The 20,475-nt window shown below is 37.9% G+C and overlaps 1 protein-coding gene across 1 annotated transcript; it reads left to right on the forward strand.

The window, feature by feature from the left end:
• The first annotated feature begins 2,196 nt into the window (after window positions 1-2,196).
• On the forward strand, window positions 2,197-19,837 carry LOC125239372 (zinc finger protein 425-like). The gene is made up of 15 exons (XM_048146934.1): window positions 2,197-2,202; window positions 2,840-2,953; window positions 4,261-4,572; window positions 6,327-6,507; window positions 7,730-7,866; window positions 8,483-8,611; window positions 10,885-10,973; window positions 11,730-11,849; window positions 12,028-12,135; window positions 13,653-13,773; window positions 14,140-14,222; window positions 14,885-15,002; window positions 15,701-15,805; window positions 16,421-16,555; window positions 19,722-19,837. Exons 2-15 carry the CDS (start codon window positions 2,897-2,899, stop codon window positions 19,746-19,748), a joined length of 1,722 nt encoding a protein of 573 aa, XP_048002891.1. The 5' UTR covers window positions 2,197-2,202; window positions 2,840-2,896; the 3' UTR covers window positions 19,749-19,837.
• The last annotated feature ends 638 nt before the right edge of the window (window positions 19,838-20,475 follow it).

Here is a 20,475-nt window from a genome sequence, read left to right on the forward strand (position 1 = left end):
ATATTATTGCGTAGTACGGTAATTTACTAAAAATCCGCAAAACCGGTTAAAAACCGGTTAACCGGTTTTGAAGGTATAGGTTCGGTTATTAACCGGTTTTTAAAGTTAACCGGTTTTTGTAAACCCTAGTCACTACCGACTGAGCCAGACCGGTCGTCTATTGATAATTATCAGAAAAACAAAAAGAAGTATATTTAAGTTTTTATTTCAATAAATAGCTTGTAAAGTTTGTTGGTAAGACTCTTGAGAGTTTGATTACAAGCCGGTTGCGGTGCCGAATGCGGCGTTCTTAAGGGCCCGCGCACACGGATGCAACAGTTGCACGGCGACATTTTTTGTCTCTGTCGTGCGTCTAAGGAGTGACGACAGAGACACGAGAACGTAACAGACTTAGCAGGGTGAAGTCCTGTCTTAGCGACGTCGGTCGGGTTTGCACCACCAGCAGCATTAGGGACGCCGTCAACTATGCCACCAGCAAATACTATATAAACTCTAATACGTGCAGCTTCTGACGTTTCCCATACAATGGAGCGGCAACAATTTTACTAGCGCCATCTAGCGGTACGAGTTGTATAAAATAGTTTGTCAAACTTTTATTTTCAATTTCAATTTCAATGCTTTATTGCAATTCATGTGTACACATAATGATGATGATGATGATGATTTTAGTAAATTAAAATAGAAAATGCGCATACTTTAGAGATGGGCCGAATATTCGGTAAATATTCGGTATTCGGCATATTCGGCAAGTTTTTCAATGTTCGTATTCGGCCGAATAATTCGGTTGCATTGCCGAATATTTACCGAATAAACAAAGTAAATAACTAATAAAGATCTTACGAATTCCACTGGATAATAAGCTCCTATTTTAGCAGCTTTTTAAGGAACTGCAAAAAAGAGAGAAACCTATGTCAAAATATGGTCAAAATATAAATACGATTGTTTTGTAAAAAAATTCAAAAACCGTAGGTAGTTTAAAAGTTGAGAAGAGCTCAGAGTTGTTTTAACTAAGTTTAAGTTATCCTCTAAATGATAAAAAATTAACTGTAGTAAGTAGTAACATATGTAACCATTATCAATCATTTAATAGTTTAAATTAACATCCCCTTTAAAATATGGCGTAACCGAATATTCGGCCGAATGTTCGGTTCGGTAAGAGCTGAACCGAATGTTCGGCCGAATATTCGTATTCGGCAAAGTCCATATTCGGCCCATCTCTAGCATACTTGATCTACTTTAACATTTTTAGACGGCTAAAACAAAAAAATAAGAATGTGTGACTTTTTTTAATTTTAAACATTAAATAAATGTCATATGTATACAAAGAAAAAGTGACCAAGGCCTCCAGTGTTCCGAGCTGGAATCGAACCAGCGTACTCCGCGCTTTTTTCTTTGTATATGACATTTATTTAATGTTTATAACATAATAGTAGTGTTACTACTTAAAAATACAAGTTAAAATATTTTCTATGAAAATAATTTAATTTGTTCTTAGAGTTTTTTTAATTTTATACTGTATGAACTAAACTATTACTGATCAACTCATGCCGCTAGGGGCGCTAGTGCGCGTGTTGCCAACTTTGGCACCAAGCTGCACGTATTAACTCGTAGAGTTTACATAGTATTTGCCACCAGTGCCTGCTCCGGTGCCGGGTGCGGCAAGACGAGAAAAAGAAAGACTCGAGTTTGCAATATTCTTGCTAACTAAGTTACACATCACTGTACCACACTGCCAGGTTTAAGCCAAAGAGCATTCTGAGTATTATACAGCGCATTGATTTGATTCCATACGGGCGTATAATGTAACCTTTGGTAGAGATTCAAATTCGAGGACCATGCGCAGTGTTGACGCAGACCATGCAATTTGTAACCTAACGCGTTTTGGAACACCATCGAAAACCAACATTTTTTAGGCTGGTAACAGTGCTGCTTATGTCACTGTCAACGTCATGTCAACCAATGTTTTGGAGTCTTGGATTTTTTGTTGTATCGTATCGTTTGGAATAAAGGAAATAAGTTAAGAACTTAATCAAAAGTTACAAATCATTCTGAAACTTCGTAACGTACATAATGAACCCTTCTAGCTTAAACAACGTGCCACTAAGTTATATTTGCGAGGGATGCCTGTGTGATGATCGCAAGCTAACTCCGATTCGCGATGAAGAATATAAAAAAGTGTTTATGGAAATTCTCGATTCAATAGTAAGTATTAAATGAAAGCCTCTATTTAAATGTATTTCAATGGTTCTATCTTCATGTTCTACCATAACGATCATTACTGCATTATTAAGTATACTGTATGTTGATGATTTTATGAAGTTTTAAAGACGTAGGTTTTCTTTTAATATTGTCGCTGAACGTAAAGCGCTGGCGGCCTAGCGGTAAGAGCGTGCGACTTTCGATTCGGAGGTCGCGGGTTCGAACCCCGGCTCGTACCAATGAGTTTTTCGGAACTTATGTGCGAAATGTCATTTGATATTTGCCAATCGGTTTTCGGTGAAGGAAAACATCCTGTGGAAACCGGACTAATTCCAATAAGGCCTAGTTACCCCTCGGGTTGGAAGGCCAGATGGCAGTCGCTTTCGTAAAACTAGTGCTTAAGCCAAATCTTGGAATTAGTTGTCAAAGCGTAGCCCAGGCTCCCATGAGCCGTGGCGAATGCCGGGATGACTCAAGGAGGATGATTGTCGCTGAACGTAAACATAGGGCTGTTTTGTTGTTACTAGTTACATATTCCTAATATACTTACCATATAAAACTCATGTAGTATGGCTTGAAAACAGTAAAAACCACCTTCTTTTATATACTTAAAACTTAATAAAAAAAAAGATCTCTTTAGGACCAGGTGAATCAAGATTGGTTGCTGTGCTGGGAATGTATAGCCAAGATACGGTCCATGCTGCGCTTCAGGAGAAAAGTCCGGACTGCCCGTACATGTCTGCTTCAGTATATGGTAAATATCTTTTTTTTTAATACCACATCAGTGGCAAACAGGTATACGGCCCGCCTGATGGAAAGCGGTCACCGTAACCTATGGACGCCTGCAACTCAAGGGGTGTCACATGCGCGTTGCCGACCCATTAGAAACTTGTACACTTCTTATAATTTTTGCATTACTTTAATTTTTTTATTTTTCTGTATTAGCCACTATCAAATTTTTGAAAACGAAATATGTTATAGTCACTACATTTATTTATTTATCTAAACTTTATTGCGCAGTAAAAAAAAAAACAAAAGGCGAACTTAATACCAGAAGGCATTCTCTATTAGCTAACCTTTGGGCCAAACAGCAATCAATAAGAGCTGCAAGAAATATAACAAGATGAGAAATTGAATATCTACTTAGTAAACCTAAATGGTTACATTTAACGGGTCTATCCAATTACTTAAACACTAATTTTACCAATAAATTGCTAAGCTTCTATAATCTTTACTTTCTTGCTGTATCCTCATGGTCATGTGTAGGGCCCGTTACTTTCATGCCGATGACATAAATTTGATGTCACCCTGCATATAGGATGATTCGAGAGTTTTATTTAATAATTAATCATTATTCATCAATCATTTTAATCATGGCTTCAAAACTAATCTATTCATACGTGAAATACTACTACTACTACTTACTAAAAAAACTAAAACTAACTATTGTGGCTCAGTGATCCAAAGTGAATCTTGGCCTCCGAAACGAGAGATCGCCACATGTCCCGATCCATGTCACTACTTACTACTTGTACTTATTTATGTATGTATATTGATGATGATGATGATGCATATAGTATTTAGATAGTGACTTATATCTATTTAAATTTCTGTTTTATTTTCCGCACCAATTGTAAGTTTCTGTTTGGTCCAATGGTTGACTGGTAGAGAATGCCTTAAGGCATTAAGTTCGCCATTTGTACTTTATGTTGTGCAACAAAGGTTAAATAAATAAATAAATAATTAATACCTACTTGATATGTTTAAAGTAAATGTAATTATTAATTAATAAATAGTTTTGTTACCATATATCAATAAATTGTAAAAACAAAACAATTTTTTTCCTTTTCATGTATGAGTAGCTTACTTTTGAAGTCATTTGTACATGATTAAATTGATATATGAATAATGATTAATAATTACAATAAAACGATTTGAATAATTATATATGCAGCATGACGTCAAGTTTATGTCATTGGCATGAAAGTTACAGGCCCTGCTCATCTGTATGTGGTAATGCAACTTACAATCATTTATAATGAATATGTCTCAATTTTACAGGTTTATCAAAGTACACAGATCACGCCACTATCAAATTTAAAAACAATTATAAACACAACAGAAAACTACCACTATCATCATACAGAAGATAAAATCTTATCAATTGAAACTACAACCTTCGGTGACAGTACAAATTTTATAAACATAAATGAACATACAAATGAAACAAATATTGAAAAAGATTTCACCGTCAAAGACGGTACAAATGAAAATGAAAGTCAGTGTTCCTTTACTATAAAAATTGAAGATAATGATTTTGACAATGACAGGTTTTATGATGATAATAGTTTGATAGATGATAAAGATGAATTCGTGAGTATTTTTAAATTACTTTTAGTTGTATGCTTTTGTTTGAGTATTATATTCCCAAGAAAAATTTTAGAGACCATAGAGGAATGAGTAAGGGAAGAGTTGTAACTCCATACGTCAGTAAATGCAAGTTTTTTGACTTATTTGTAGTGACATCTAGCGCCATCCACGCGTCAAATAGCATAAATTATCAGTACCACTACTCTACACTAGGTGTCAACAGTGTCGCGTCTGCCAAAAATGTAATATTAAAACAGTTTACAACTTATCAGCAGTTCTCCAAAAGTTTGTACAAAAATTAAGGAAAAAGTTAAATTTGTTTTTATTAATTCCTATTTTGTTACCAAGATTTTGTTGATGAATTGAGATTTTATTAAGTTTTATTTCGTCATTAAGGTTCTCTAGTATCTATATTTTCTTAATTATAACAATTAACCTGTATATAGCTTACGAAAGTCGACTTATATTACTAAATGTTGGTAACAAAATAGGATCAATTAAAATTTGCTGACGTGGCTATGTACAAAGTTGCCGGGAACTGCTCTTATATTACAAGCAGAAGGAATTGATTAATACTATTGTAATATTATCTAAAAATTGTTGAGCATTAAACTATTTGTTCGTCGCGACATCTATTGACAAGTAGCAGTACTAATAATTTACGCTAGTTGACGCGTGATTGACGCGTGGATGACGCTAGATGTCACTACAAATAACTTGCATTTAGTATGGAGTTACAACTCTTCCCTTACTTATTCCTCTATGGTGGAGACAGTGGTTATTCGTTAGTGGGAGGGTCTTTGCTTATTGATACGGGGGGGGGACTATCTTTTGTTCGTTTCTATGGCGGGTAGCTCATCGCTTGCTCGCTTCTATCAAATTTGAAAACTAAATGATTTGAATGTTGACTAGGCACGCACTGGTCCCACCGCGAGCTAGTAAGCTATGAGCTATCGGCTATAAAAACGAACAAAAGATAATCACTCCCGTGCAAATAAAAGAGACACGGCGATGTTTATAGTTACTCGCCCAGCGGTGAGCTATCAAAATCGCCGTGTCTCTTTTATTTGCACGGGAGTGCTTATCTTTTGTTCGTTTTTATAGCCGATAGCTCATAGCTTACTAGCTCGCCGTGGGACCAGTGCCTTAGGTGGTGGTGTGTCCAGAGCTGTATTTTCTTTTCTATATTCTATACTAGCTTTTACTCGCGGCTTCGCTCGCGCAAAATTTCTAAAATTGCGGAGTGCTCCATAAAAACTTCCACCTTCCATTTTAGGAAAGTGGGGGGTTAGAAAGAGACAAAAAGTAGCCTATGTCACTCTCCATCCCTTCAACTATCTCCAGTTAAAAAAACACGACAAATCGTCGCTCCGTTTTGCCGTGAAAGACGGACAAACTAACAGGCACACACTTTCCCATTTATAATATTAATAATATAGATCAAAGAGGATCGAGTATTAAAGAGAGTTACTGTCAAAGTAAAATGTGTAATCACAGTGCATAGACTGCCATCTCTCGACACAGGCTTAAAACTTTTGAACCTCAGTTTTGACAATTTGGCCCATATTCTTAGTTTGATATGTTTTAAAATGTCAAATATTAATATTAGCGCCATCTAGCTGAGCGTACCCCAAAGGTGTAATGCCATCTAGGCCACCGTACCTTTTTCTGTATGGTACTGAGGTACGTTTTTTTCTTAGACTTTATCTGTCTATACGGAGTTATATATGTCTTTGATATAGATAAATGATTTTCAGACTGAAACTAAGACTGACGACGTACTAGCCACAAAAGAGTGTGCTCTCATTAAAAAAAAGAAGAAAAAGAAAAAACGGAAAAAAGAGGAATTCAACGATTCTGACGATGAACCACTCAAACCTAGTAACAAGCAGAAGAAAGAGATGGAGATGAAGGAGTCTTTGGGAAAGGATGAAACAGGTACAAATCGTCACTACTTTTAAAAAATCTCATATCTCAACCCTGTTCCTCAAAGTAAAAACGCAGTAAGTCTATATGCATTCCATACATACTTACTACAATTTTCTTTTCATTGACAGACGAAGATACAAGTTTTTTTAAAAGTAGTGACGAAATGTAGTGTGAAAAGGGTTTCCTTCGTTTTTTCAATAAGTTTTTATTCAACTTCACTTGTTAGTAATGTTAGTGTGCATCAAAACGTAGAAGCTAAATTTGACCCACTTCCCGGTTTCCGATTGAGTTGAAATTTTGCACACATGTAAATCACGTGACAGTGCAATTTTATGGTATCATGGAGCTGACCTGATGGAGCAGAAAGGTGGTCATAGGAAAAGTCGTATCTCCATCTAGTAAGGGGTTTTTAGACACGTCTCGGAGAGCAGTAGATGTTTTTTTTATACTACATCGGTGGCAAACAAGCGTACGGCCCGCCCGATGGAAAGCAACTCAAAGAGTGTCACATGCGCATTGCTACCCCATTAGAAACTTGTGCATTCCCTTTTGCTGCGTTAAATACACCGTAAAAAGGAGTGCACAAGTTCCAAGGAGGGTTCGGGTTGCCGACGACTCAAAGGTCAATAGACGGAATAAGTCAGTTCCGTAAGTCCTCCCGTCATCAGCACACCGCACCCTCGTTGAGCTCTGGCAGCCTTACTCACAGGCAGGAACACAACACTATGAGTAGGACAACTATGATTGTTGAAGGAAAGGTACAGTCGGCGATTATAACGTTATCGACTTATTTAATTTATTTAGAACCAAAACAAATGAGTTGGTGTACAGTCAAGTGTAAAAATATGGGTGTACACATCTTACTCAAAAATATGTCCTATAGCATCTTAGTCCGGTGTAATAAGAGCGTAGTACCATATTTATGAGACGATTATTTCGATACGTATTTTTGCACTTGACTGTACTACAATGTAGATATTAGTAAATAGGATAAAATAATAAGTTTTTTGCCAAAAGTTCATTTATGGCACATTTAATATCGTCACTACTTTGAAAAAAAATTGTATCTTCTTCTGTCAATGAAAAAATAAATTTAATAAGTATGTATGGAATGCCTATAGACTTAATGCGTTTTAACTTTGAGGAGCAGTGTGAGATACGAGATTTTTTCAAAGTAGTGACGATATGTCTTTGATATCACTAAGAAAAACCCAAATTATTTTTTTTACAGAAGACAAATCGGTGAAAAAGCGCCGCAAACGAGAGAAAGCGCCGGGGGTGGTAAACAACCCCCGGGTCGACAGGAATTTAGCCCAGCTCAATGTGAAAGAAGGGCAGATAGAGATGGTAGTACTTAGTTGGGATGAGGTGAGTAATAACAATTACACAGAATATATAATAGTAGAAATACAAGTAGGTACAGAAGGCTCACTGCTTTGATGTTCACAAAATGCCGCCTTTCATTCTTACCTACATCAAAGAGGATCGAGTATTATAGAGAGTTACTGTCGAAGTAAAATGTGTAATCACAGTGCATAGACTGCCATCTCCTGACACAGGCTTAAAACTTTTGAACCTCAGTTTTGACAATTTGGCCCATATTCTTCGCTTGATATGTGTTAAAATGTCAAATATTAATATTAGCGTACCCCCCCTACATGTAAAGTGGGGACTGATTTTTATTTTTAATCCAACCCCAACGTGTGATATATTGTTCGATAGGTAATTAAAAATGAATAAGGGTTTACTAAAATCGTTTTTTGATAATATTAATATTTTCGGAAATAATCGCTCCTAAACGAAAAAAGTGTCCCCCCCCCTCTAACATTTGAACCATATGTTTAAAAATCGCTGCGGCTTCTTTAACTTCCTCTCAACTCCTTAACTTCCAAGAGTGGCACTTAAACTGGAGCAGTTTCATGTGCTCTGCCTACCCCGTTTAGGACTACATGGTTGAGTTTATTTATATTATGTATCGTTTCAGGTAGAAGCAGAAAGGCAACGCGCACGAGAAAGTATAGTTTTCACCCGCCACGAATATCGCTGTGACGATTGCATACTCGGGTTTAACCACCGGTTCAAACTGGACAACCACATGGCTAAACACGCCCCTGTAAGTATCAGGCACCTAGTATTTACTCATGAGTCTCTGTGACGTAAGTATTTCACAAGTCATCATCATCCTCCTTGCGTTATCCCGGCATTTGCCACGGCTCATGGGAGCCTGGGGTCCGCTTTGACAACTAATCCCAAGATTTGGAGTAGGCACTAGTTTTTACGAAAGCGACTGCCATCTGACCTTCCAACCCGAAGGGTAAACTAGACCTTGTTGGAATTAGTCCGGTTTCCTCACGATGTTTTCCTTCACCGAAAAGCGACTGGTAAATATCAAATGACATTTCGCACATACATTCCGAAAAACTCATTGGTGCGAGCCGGGGTTCGAACCCGCGACCTCCGGAACGAAAGTCGCACGTACTTGCCGCTAGGCCACCAGCGCTTTTAGTTTCGCTAGTATTTTACAAGTATCTAGTGCGAGTCACTGTGACTGCATACTCGGGTTCAACCACCGCTTCAAACTGGACAACCACATGGCTAAACACGCCCCTGTAAGTATCAGGCACCTAGTATTTTCTCGCAGGTAACAGGGACTGTAAGTATGTCTAGTATCTAGTATTTACTTGCGAGTCACTGTGACTGCATACTCGGGTTCAACCACCGGTTCAAACTGGACAACCACATGGCTAAACACGCCCCTGTAAGTATCGGATACCTGTAATATAATTATTATTGTAATACTTATCTGTAATTCTTAAGCTGTAATTGTTAATATTTTGTATGACATGTCAAAAGAGCTTATTTAATTAAGCCTACTTGAATAAATATTTGAAATTGAAATTGAATTGAAATACCTAGTATTTACTCGTAGGTAACAGGGACTGTAAGTATGTCACTAGTATCTAGTATTTACTTGCGAGTCACTGTGACTGCATACTCGGGTTCAACCACCGCTTCAAACTGGACAACCACATGGCTAAACACGCCCCTGTAAGTATCAGGCACCTAGTATTTACTCGCAGGTAACAGGGACTGTAAGTATGTCTAGTATCTAGTATTTACTTGCGAGTCACTGTGACTGCATACTCGGGTTTAACCACCTGTTCAAACTGGACAACCACATGGCTATTAAACACGTCCCTGTAAGTATCAGGCACCTAGTATTTACTCGTAGGTAACAGTGACTGTAAGTATGTCTAGTATCTAGTATTTACTTGCGAGTCACTGTGACTGCATACTCGGGTTGAGCCACCGGTTCAAATTAGACAACCAAAGCTGAAATTTGGTACCAATATGTATATCAATCACGCCGACAAAGTGCAAAAAAAAATGGAAAAAAAAAATAGGGTACCCCCCTACACGTAAAGTGGGGGCTGATATTTTTTTTCATTCCAACCCCAACGTGTGATATATTGTTGGATAGGTATTTAAAAATGAATAAGGGTTTACTAAGATCGTTTTTTGATAATATTAATATTTTCGGAAATAATCGCTCCTAAAGCAAAAAAAAGTGCGTCCCCCCCCCTCTAACTTTTGAACCATATGTTCAAAAAATATTAAAAAAAATCACAAAAGTAGAACTTTATAAAGACTTTCTAGGAAAATTATTTTGAACTTGATAGGTTCAGTAGTTTTTGAGAAAAATACGGAAAACTACGGAACCCTACACTGAGCGTGGCCCGACGCGCTCTTGGCCGGTTTTTTTATTTGAAAGGAGCCACCTCCAAGTTGGTCCCATATTAATCTGGAGCTGTGCTAATGATTCCCATTGATCCATGAAGAGTTGAGGGTACACCTCAATTTTTAAAGGCACATTTATGGTGATTTCGGTGTTTTCTTAAGTAACTTGAGCAGTTTCTCTCGAAAACTAGCACTGTCATAAAGTGAACCTCATGATGATGATTGTTATTTTTTTTATACTACGTCTTACACAATACAGTAGTACACTCCTTTTTGCTGTGTTAAGTACACAGCAAAAAGGAGTGTACAAGTTCTAAGGAGGGTTCGTGTTGCCGACGACTCAAAGGACAATAGACGGAACAAGTTAGTTCCGTAAGTCCTCCCGTCATCAGCACACCGCACCCTCGTTGAGCTCTGGCAGCCTTACTCACCGGCAGGAACACAACACTATGAGTAGGGTCTAGTGCTATTTGGCTGCGGTCTTCTGTAAGGCGGAGGTACTACCCCAGTCGGGCTCTGCTCTAGATTCGAGCGAGATGATATCCGCTGTGCTGTGCCCTACCACACAAAGCGGAATATCATTCGCTATGCCCTACCTCTTTCTTTATGTTGTATTTTTTTGTAATTTTTCTTTATTTTATATAACAGACTGCGGGTTCCGCGGAGTGTCCAGTGTGTCACGTAAGATGCCGCGACAACCACGCCTTGGTCGCGCATAAGAGGAGACACCGGGTCAGGTTAGTATTAGTACTAATACTAACTAGAATGTCTATTGAATTGTGACTAGAAATGTAATGTTTTGCTCGCAAATTATTGTGCACGACTTCAAATATTATAGCTAATCAAAACCTTTTGAGCATTGGAAAATTATGTACTTATCAAAGACATGTAACTCCGTGTAGACGGATAAAGACTAAGAAAAAAACGTACCTAAGAACCATAAAGAATAAGGTACAGTGGCCTAGATGGCGTTAACACCTTTGGGGAACACTCGGCTAGATGGCGCTAATATTAAAATTTTACATTTTAACACATCAAGCTAACAATATGGGCCAAATTGTCAAAACTGAGGTTCAAAAGTTTTAAGCCTGTGTCGAGAGATGGCAGTCTATGCACTGTGATTACACATTTTACTTTGACAGCAACTCTCTATAATACTCGATCCTCTTTGGTACTTATATACAGGTTGTGGCCCATAATTATTCATATATATGTCTTGTCTCGCCGGAAGATCAGTATTTATGCTGAGGCAAGACCATTCAATTTTCGTGATAAACCCTAGGTACTTTAAAAAATCTTATATTCGAATTTATATAATACTTAATGTATATAATTGTGTTTATAATTGAATGAATTGTTGAATTTGAATCTGATTATATTTTACTTGCTTATTTGGTCCGTACTCGGGCTAAAAATCAAATAAGACAAAAACGAATTGATTTTACATTCTTCACAGCCATATGGTTTTTCTCACTGTTGTGTTGTACACACAGATGGCGCTGCGTAGAATGCGGCGAGCTGTCGTCGCGCGCGGCCGTCGCGGCGGATCACGCGGCGCGCGCGCACGGCGCCGCGCCGACGCACACGTGTCGACGATGCGGTGTCACTCTTGAGTAAGCATGGTCTCATATAGTTACATTAGTTAGTGTAAACTATTCATAGATGACGCTGTGTACAATAGCGGCGGATCACACTAAAACTTTGGTCTGGTTAAAGTTCGCGCATTAGCCATTTTCTCATATACTCCATTCTCTTTAATATTACAATGTAGTAATGATGTTGTGTTGTCAGGTCGCTCGCTAGACTCCGCAACCACATGAAAAACCACGCGGAGCGGCAGAAATGCGAGCTGTGCGGCAAAACGTTCGGGGACCGCGCCTCGCTCAGGACGCATTTGTTGTAAGTTTTTAGGGTTCCGTAGTCAACTAAGAACCCTTATAGTTTCGCCATGTCTGTCTGTGTCTGTCCGTCCGTCCGTCCGTCCGTCCGTCCGCGGATAATCTCAGTGACCGTTAGCACTAGAAAGCTGAAATTTGGTACCAATATGTATATCAATCACGCCGACAAAGTGGTAATATAAAAAGTGGAAAAAAATGCTTTGTTAGGGTACCCCCCCCCTACATGTAAAGTGGGGACTGATTTTTTTTTTCATTCCAACCCAAACGTGTGATATATTGTTGGATAGGTATTTAAAAATGAATAAGGGTTTACTAAGATCGTTTTTTGATTATATCAATATTTTCGGAAATAATCGCTCCTAAAGGAAAAAAAAGTGTGTCCCCCCCCTCTAACTTTTGAACCATATGTTTAAAAAATATGAAAAAAATTACAAAAGTAGAACTTTATAAACACTTTCTTGGAAAATTGTTTTGAACTTTATAGGTTCAGTAGTTCTTGAGATAAATACGGAAAACTACGGAACCCTACACTGAGCGTGGCCCGACACGCTCTTGGCCGGTTTTTTATTTATTTAGACATAGAGGTATAAGTAAGGGAAGAGTTGTAACTCCATACATCAGTAAATGCGAGTTATTCGAGTTATTTGTAGTGACATCTAGCGTCAAACACGCGTCAACTAGCGTAATTTTTATCAGTACTGCTACTTGTCAATAGATGTCGTGACGAACGAAGTCTAATGCTCACCAATTTTTAGCTGATATTACAATAGTATTAATCAGTATTCTGTTGTCAATTCCTTCTGCTTGTAATATAAGTTGTAAACTGTTCTAATATTACATTTTTGGCAGACGCGACACTGCTGCCACTTAATATCGAGTAGAGGCACTGATAATTCACGCTATTTGACGCGTGATTGCCGCTAGATGTCACTTAACTATGCCTGTACAAATAACTCACATTTACTGATGGAGTTACAACTCTTCCCTTAATTATCCCTCTTTGCTGATATTACGGGAGTTTTAACTTTTTAAATCATTTTACAGTACAGATGGTGTTTTTTTTACGCACTAGTACGAGAAGTGGTTCATTATATGTCAGGTCAAAACTTCGGATGGCCATCTGTACTAAAAACGTCTTACGATACATGTGCGAAAAGGAAGTTCGAAACGAGTGGCGATAAATTAAAACACGACCGAAGGGAGTGTTTTAAATCAACACGAGTTGTGGGTAGTTTTTCCACATTGTAACTTTTCCTCAGTCACCCTCACTCACCCGTTGATCACGAACACTGTAAAGTGTTCGAAATGTCGGGATGAATTGTAAATTCATTATACGTGACTTAATCCGTTTCCATAGTTTTATTTCATGAGTAACTATCGCGGTAACCGAAACATAATATATATTAGATTTCTATTTTAACTATAATATTTTTAAATATTAGATTTCTACTTTGAATTTAAAATTGTAATAATAAATTTTTAAATGTACTATTTTAACACAAATACGTTTGTCTCTAGCATTCACCGTGGAGAGAAGGAATACTCTTGCCCGCATTGCGACAAACAGTTCCTGTTCAAAAAGGCCATGGAGGTCCATTTGGTGACGCACGCAGCCCCCGCCAGACTATATTGCCTTGAGGTAACTATTACAATTATACTCTGGCAGGCCTTATTAGTAGAAAAATACTGAAATAACCACAAAATTAAAATTTTGAAAAAACCCTCGATCGCGACATAGTAGACCGATTTTCATGAAACATGGATAAGAACACTCCCGACTAACTCAGCTTTTGAACAAAAAAAACTAAATCTAAATCGGTCCATCCGTTCATCAGCTACAGACAGACACACACACAGACAGACAAACAAACAGACAGACAGACAGACACGTCAAACTTATAACACCCCGTTGTTTTTGCGTCGGGGGTTAAAAATTTGAGGCGCGCAATGTGATGTTATGTAATGTATTAATTGTATTGTATTAAACTGCTAAATTATATTTCAGTGCGATATGACGTTCAAGAACCGCATGTCGTATTACCAGCACAAGAAGTATAATTTGAAGCATATAGATCCCGAAAAACTGAAGTAAGTATACATTTGAACTACAGTATGGGGTTCTTCAAAAAAGGAGTGTACAAGTTTCTAATGGGTCGGCAACGCGCACGTGATACCCCTTGAGTTGCAGGCGTCCATAGGTTACGGTGACCGCTGTCCATCAGGCGGGCCGTATACCTGTTTGCCACCGACGTGGTATAAAAAAAATATCATTCTCCTTGCGTTATCCCGGCATTTGCCACGGCTCATGGGAGCCTGGGGTCCGCTTTGACAACTAATCCCAAGATTTGGCGTAGGCACTAGTTTTTACGAAAGCGACTGCCATCTGACATTCCAACCGGAAGGGTAAACTAGACCTTATATCGTCACTACTTTTAAAAAAACTTGTATCTTCGTCTGTCAATGAAAAGAGAATTGTAGTAAGTATGTATGGAATGCATATAGACTTACTGCGTTTTAACTTTGAGAAGCAGCGTGAGATACGAGATTTTTTAAAAGTAGTGACGATATATTTGTTAATGGCATCAGTAATTGCTTCCAGTTTGCCAAGTTGCTATGCTGCTGACGATATGAAGATTTTACCAAAGTTAATTCATTAGATAATTCTGCTCTTTTACAAAATGATCTTACACATCTTGTCGCATATTGTCAAAATAATAAACTAGACTTAAATGTTTTTTGTGACACTCCAGGTACAAATGTCCCCTGTGCGACAAGAAGTTCCTGAAAGCATCGAGACTTGAGGAGCACAACGTTGCCGTACATTTGAAAGTGACGCCTATACGCTGCACGATGCCTGACTGTGATTTTGTGAGTAAATACCCATACATAACAGGCTAGTTTCCTACTAGTCAAATCAGCTTAATTCTTTTTAAGAACTGTCAAAACGATTTGCTAATATCAAAGACATATGTAACTCCGTATAGACGGATAAAGTCTAAGAAAAGAACATACCTCAAAGCCATAGAGAAAAAGGTACGGTGGCCTAGATGACGGGTAGGTGGTAGATAGCGTTACACCTTTGGGGATCGCTCGGCTAGATGGCGCTAATATTAATATCTGATATTTTAACACATATCAAGCTAACAATATGGGCCGAATTGTCAAAACTGAGGTTCAAAAGTTTTAAGCTTGTGTCGAGAGAGCAGTCTATGCACTGTGATTACACATTTTACTTCGACAGTAACTCTCTATAATAGGCTAGTTTCCTACTAGTCAAATCAGCTTCTTTTTAAGGACTGTCAAAACGATTTGCTAATATGGAATTACTATGAAATACTGAGGAGTGACGTCACGGTCAATTTATTTACTTTATATCTTTCTGCTTGACTTATTAAACAGAAATTATGTTTAAAAGTAATTACTGTCCACATTTTACTTTTAATTATGTGGTGCTTTATTTCGTGCACTGCATAAAATATTTTATTTTAAGTATAGCAAGCCTATACTTGAACCTCTTTGCAATGCAACCAATGATAATGATGAAAACATTGATCTATCCTTTTCAGGCGTGCTCGTCGAAACCGGTGCTGCGCACACACATACGCATGGTGCACCGTAACCTACGCTCCGTGCGTAATCACGTGTGTGACACCTGCGGCAAGGCGTACACGGTAACATATCGTCACTACTTTTAAAAAAACTTGTATCTTCGTCTGGCAATGAAAAGAAAATTGTAGTAAGTATGTATGGAATGCATATAGACTTACTGCGTTTTAACTTTGAGGAACAGCGTGAGATACGAGATTTTTTAAAAGTAGTGACGATATGCGACACCACACATTTCTTATATACTTAGTATTAGTCACCGGCATAAATATTGTCCCAGAGCAGTAAGAACCTCTTTTTGACACATGACAGCGTCCACAATACGAAATAGAATTTGATGAAATTTTTTATAAAATTGATAAAATTCTAATGAAATTTTAAATAAAATCCTGTAATAATATTTAAAAAAAATCAAGTACTTAAAAACAATATTTCGCTTGCTTTAAACATAACCTAACACATGTTACATTTTGCGGATCTTCGTTAGCGAGTATTTTACGTTCTTCTGCGCTTCACCACAAAATTTTGTAAGTAAAACTGAGGGTCAAAAGTTTTAAGCCTGTGTCAAGAGATGGCAGTCTATGCACTGTGATTACACATTATACTTTGACAGTAACTCTCTATAATACTCGATTCTCTTTGCTACATCTGTGAGTTTGATCCTTATTTATTTATTTCAGACAAAAAAGACCCTGGAGGGTCACATGCGGAGTCACACAGGGGAGAGACCTTTCCACTGCAGTCTCTGCTCGTCTACCTTCTCCTACGAGGCGGCTCTGTACAACCACAACAAGCTGGTGCACCTCAAGGGCAAGGTCAGTTGTTGACCTTCTCAAGGTCATGGTCATGGCTCATGGTCTGGCTCAGACGACCGGTCTGGCTCAGTCGGTAGTGACCCTGCCTGCTGAGCCGCGGTCCCGGGTTCGAATCCCGGTAAGGGCATTTGTTTGTGTGATGAGCACAGACATTTGTTCCTGAGTCATGGATGTTTTCTATGTATATAAGTATGTATTTATCTATTTAACCCTTTACCGCATATTGTTCCATATTTGGCCGTTAGAATAGAATAGAATAGTTTATTGTTAAAAGAAATTAATACAATCGTACATTATTTGTCCCGTGGCCCCACACTAGGCTAAGCCTGTCACGTGGCAGCCAAAATAAGGTGAACATAACATTTTGGTATTCTAGTAATATTAAAATTATGCGTTAACAATAAGATAGTTGTGTGTGACTGTGTGCGAGTGTGGGTGTGTGTGTCTGTGTGTATGTGTGTGTGTGTGTGTGTGTATGTGTGTGTGTGTGTGTGTGTGTACATTTGTGAGCGGTCAGGTGATGACTTTCAGCAGCATTTCAATTTGTCTATAGTTAAGATCTTTTTCCCCTCACTAGCTAGGAAACACGTGTTTTGTCCTTTAATACCAGCGGGTAAAAACTCATTTTATCCACTAGTGGGTAAAGTAATTTGACCTTAAATAAAGTCAAATTAGTTGTTTTAAAATTGATAAAAGTAGGTGAATCTAGTAATAAAGATGATTTACCACCTGTGGAACTACTAGAAGCAGTGATAAACGCATTTTTTGCGTTGTAGTTTCCTCGCTATAATGAGGGGAAAAGTTTTGTGTTACACTCGGGTGCAAATGTATTTTACTTCTCGTGTGTTAAAAAACTCGCAAGTTCAGGATTCTATTCTCGAACCACTCGCTTTGCTCGTGGTTCAACTATAGAATCCTTTCACTTGCTCGTTTTTCAATTCCACACTCGGCGTTAAAATACAACTTTGCCCCCTTGTATAACAAATAACTATTAACCAGTTCTTAATTACATGTTTAGCTTCTAAAGGGGACTTTTTAGATATGTTACATGATTTAACTACAGAGTTATAAATATGTGGATGGAGAAAGTTAGGGAAACGTCTAGCGAACACTGTTTTTGTGGTGGGAATAGGAATTTTAAAGGTTCTATTACGGATTAATGAGGTGTATTCTTCAGAATTTATAGTTTTTCGATGTGTGTGAATTGAGACGCGAAGTATTAGTAATTTCCTCACACTGAGGACGTCCGCATCCTTATAAAGAGTGACCGTTGGAAACCATCGGGGCTTTCCAAGCATGACTTTAAGCACAAACCTTTGGGCCCTTTCAAGGGGTAGTAGCGCAGAGCTAGAGCAACCACCCCATACGCCAATGCAGTACGATAGGATCGATTCACAAATGGATATGTAAATGAGCTTTAGCAGCTTCTTTGAAGCAGAATTTCGCAATAGCTTCATAATAAAAACGACTTTTCTGACTCTTGACGACAGGACATCGATGTGTTTTTTGAAATTTAGGTTTTCATCGAGTGTAATGCCTAGGTACTTTATGGTTCTGCTGTTACTGACTACATCGCGTGTCCTTTGAGAGAGAGTAGTAGAATTGTCACAGTAAAGCGTGAGGTTTCGTCGAGTACTGGGGGCAGAAGAAGCCGTTTTATGGAAACATAAATATTTCGTTTTTGAAGTATTAAGAGAGAGCAGGTTGTCTGCAAGCCATTTGGCGATCAAAGATAAACCTGCCTCAGCTACAGCAAAGCAACGCTCCCAGGAGATATCGTGGAACAGCAGAGCAGTATCGTCTGCGTAGCAGATAATTTCAGCGTGGCTGAGCGGTAAGGAGATTAAATCATTGAGGTAAATTAGGAATAGGGTTGGGCCGAGGATGCTGCCTTGTGGTACACCAAAGGTTATCGGAGTTGAGTCACTAAGTAGGGTGCCGAGTCTCACACACTGTCTCCGGCTTGTAAGGTAGCTTTTAAACCAATTCCATGCTATACCACGAATGCCCAGCAGTTCTAGCGTTATAAATTCTATTCTACTGACAGCTGTTACAGTTCCAATTTGAACAAATATTGCATACGTCACATGCGGTAAAGGGTTAAGTATGTATATCGTCGCTTAGCACCCATAGTACAAGCTTTGCTTAGTTTGGGGCTAAGTTGATCTGTGTAAGGTGTCCCCAATATATATAATATATGGGTTCCCTCTATTTAGCATACCTTTAACTGTCCGAAACGATTTTCGCATAACAGACTTCGCATAATCAGTTTTCGACAAATTTTAATTTAGCAGAAAACTTATTTGTCAGAATCTGTAATAATTCGAATATTGCTTTGTCCAAAAATAAGTTCGCATCATACTGTTTACGCCGATTGTATTTATGAATAAAATTGATTCGCATAATTGTACTTGGCATATTTCTGGAAATCAGAATAACCACCCATACTAAATGCTGTCAGGACAGTCGGCTAGGTTAGGTTAGAACTGCAACATTAATATAGTAGAATGACCTATGATAAACATTCTGCGTGGTAAATTTCGACTGAACAATGTTATGCACAAATAATGTATGCATAAAAACCATTCGACGAATAACCTTTATGCAGAAAATATATTAGGACAAACAAAAATATGACTAGACAAATTAATGCGTAACTATACTATGCCACAACAAATTATGCGAATGGTAAATTAAGCCAATATAGATTATGCCAAAAATAATTCTTGATTACAAAATTATGCCAAAACAAGGGGAACCATAATATATATATAATGGTTAGTTCTTCCACTGCAGTCTCTGCTCGTCCACATTCTCCTACGAGGCGGCTCTGTACAACCACAACAAGCTGGTGCACCCCAAGGGGAGGGCCAGATGTGTGATCTTCACAAGGTCATGGTCAAGTGTGTTTCTATCAATAAAGTTATTCGTATTCTCCTACGAGGAGGCTCTGTACAACCACAAGCTGGTGCACCTCAAGGGCAAGGTCAGTTGTTTGACCTTCTCAAGGTCATGGTCAAGTGTCTTTCTATCAATAAAGTTATTCACATTCTCCTACGAGGAGGCTCTGTATAACCACAACAAGCTGGTGAACCTGCAGATTGCAGTGATATTACTCACTATACAGTAATGATAAATTATTACATAGTTGCATATTTATTTGCAGGTAACTCGAAGAACAGACTGGGATTAGGAGTCAACGCCATCACACATTTTGTTAGTACTATTTTATTTCGATTTGTATCCATTGATATTATGATAGTTTTCGTCTTTAAACAAAATAGTATCTCATAATTACTTCACATTGGCATCAAAGTTGAACAATTTTAGGGTAAAAAATTGGTTTTTTGGTCATAACTTTTGTTTTAATTACTTTAAAATTAAAATCTCTTACTTAGAAAAGTCAAAGGTTAATCCAAACATGCTGATTTCATGTATTTAACACTGTTAAATAAAATCAAATTACTAAAAAAGTGTTTTTTTAGGCCATGTTTAAAAAATTCTGTCCCCACACGGTTTTCATCTATTTTTGACAAGTTTTGAGTTGAAACTCCTGAATTTGCACTACAGATAGAATCATAAGACCAACGGCCATCAGTTCTTCAATCTTTTATCTCTATTCGTAAGTGTATTTAAAAAAAAAACTTATATTTTAAAGATTTTTTCAGTACAGATGGTGTTTTTTTTACGCACTAGTTCGAGAAGTGGTTCATTATATGCCAGGTCGAAACTTCGAAGGCTCATCTGAACTGAAAAACGTCGTACGATACACGTGCGAAAAGGAAATTCGTAACTTCCTTTTTTACGCACTTGTATCGTAATGTACTATTTTAAACATGGCCTAAAAAACACTTTTATAGTAATTTGATTTTATTAACTGTATGAAACGATATATGAATATCGCTTGCTATATCTAAATG

The sequence above is a fragment of the Leguminivora glycinivorella genome, chromosome 25 (genome assembly GCF_023078275.1).
Source record: "Leguminivora glycinivorella isolate SPB_JAAS2020 chromosome 25, LegGlyc_1.1, whole genome shotgun sequence".
In the NCBI taxonomy this organism is placed as follows: domain Eukaryota; kingdom Metazoa; phylum Arthropoda; class Insecta; order Lepidoptera; family Tortricidae; genus Leguminivora; species Leguminivora glycinivorella.

Excerpts from the sequence above, each read along its gene's own strand:
- LOC125239372 (XM_048146934.1), top strand. The coding sequence starts at position 2,897 with ATGCTGCGCTTCAGGAGAAAAGTCCGGACTGCCCGTACATGTCTGCTT. Across the intron at positions 11,850-12,027 it reads CGATGCGGTGTCACTCTTGA|GTCGCTCGCTAGACTCCGCA; the intron begins GTAAGCATGGTC and ends TTGTGTTGTCAG. Across the intron at positions 12,136-13,652 it reads TCGCTCAGGACGCATTTGTT|CATTCACCGTGGAGAGAAGG; the intron begins GTAAGTTTTTAG and ends GTTTGTCTCTAG.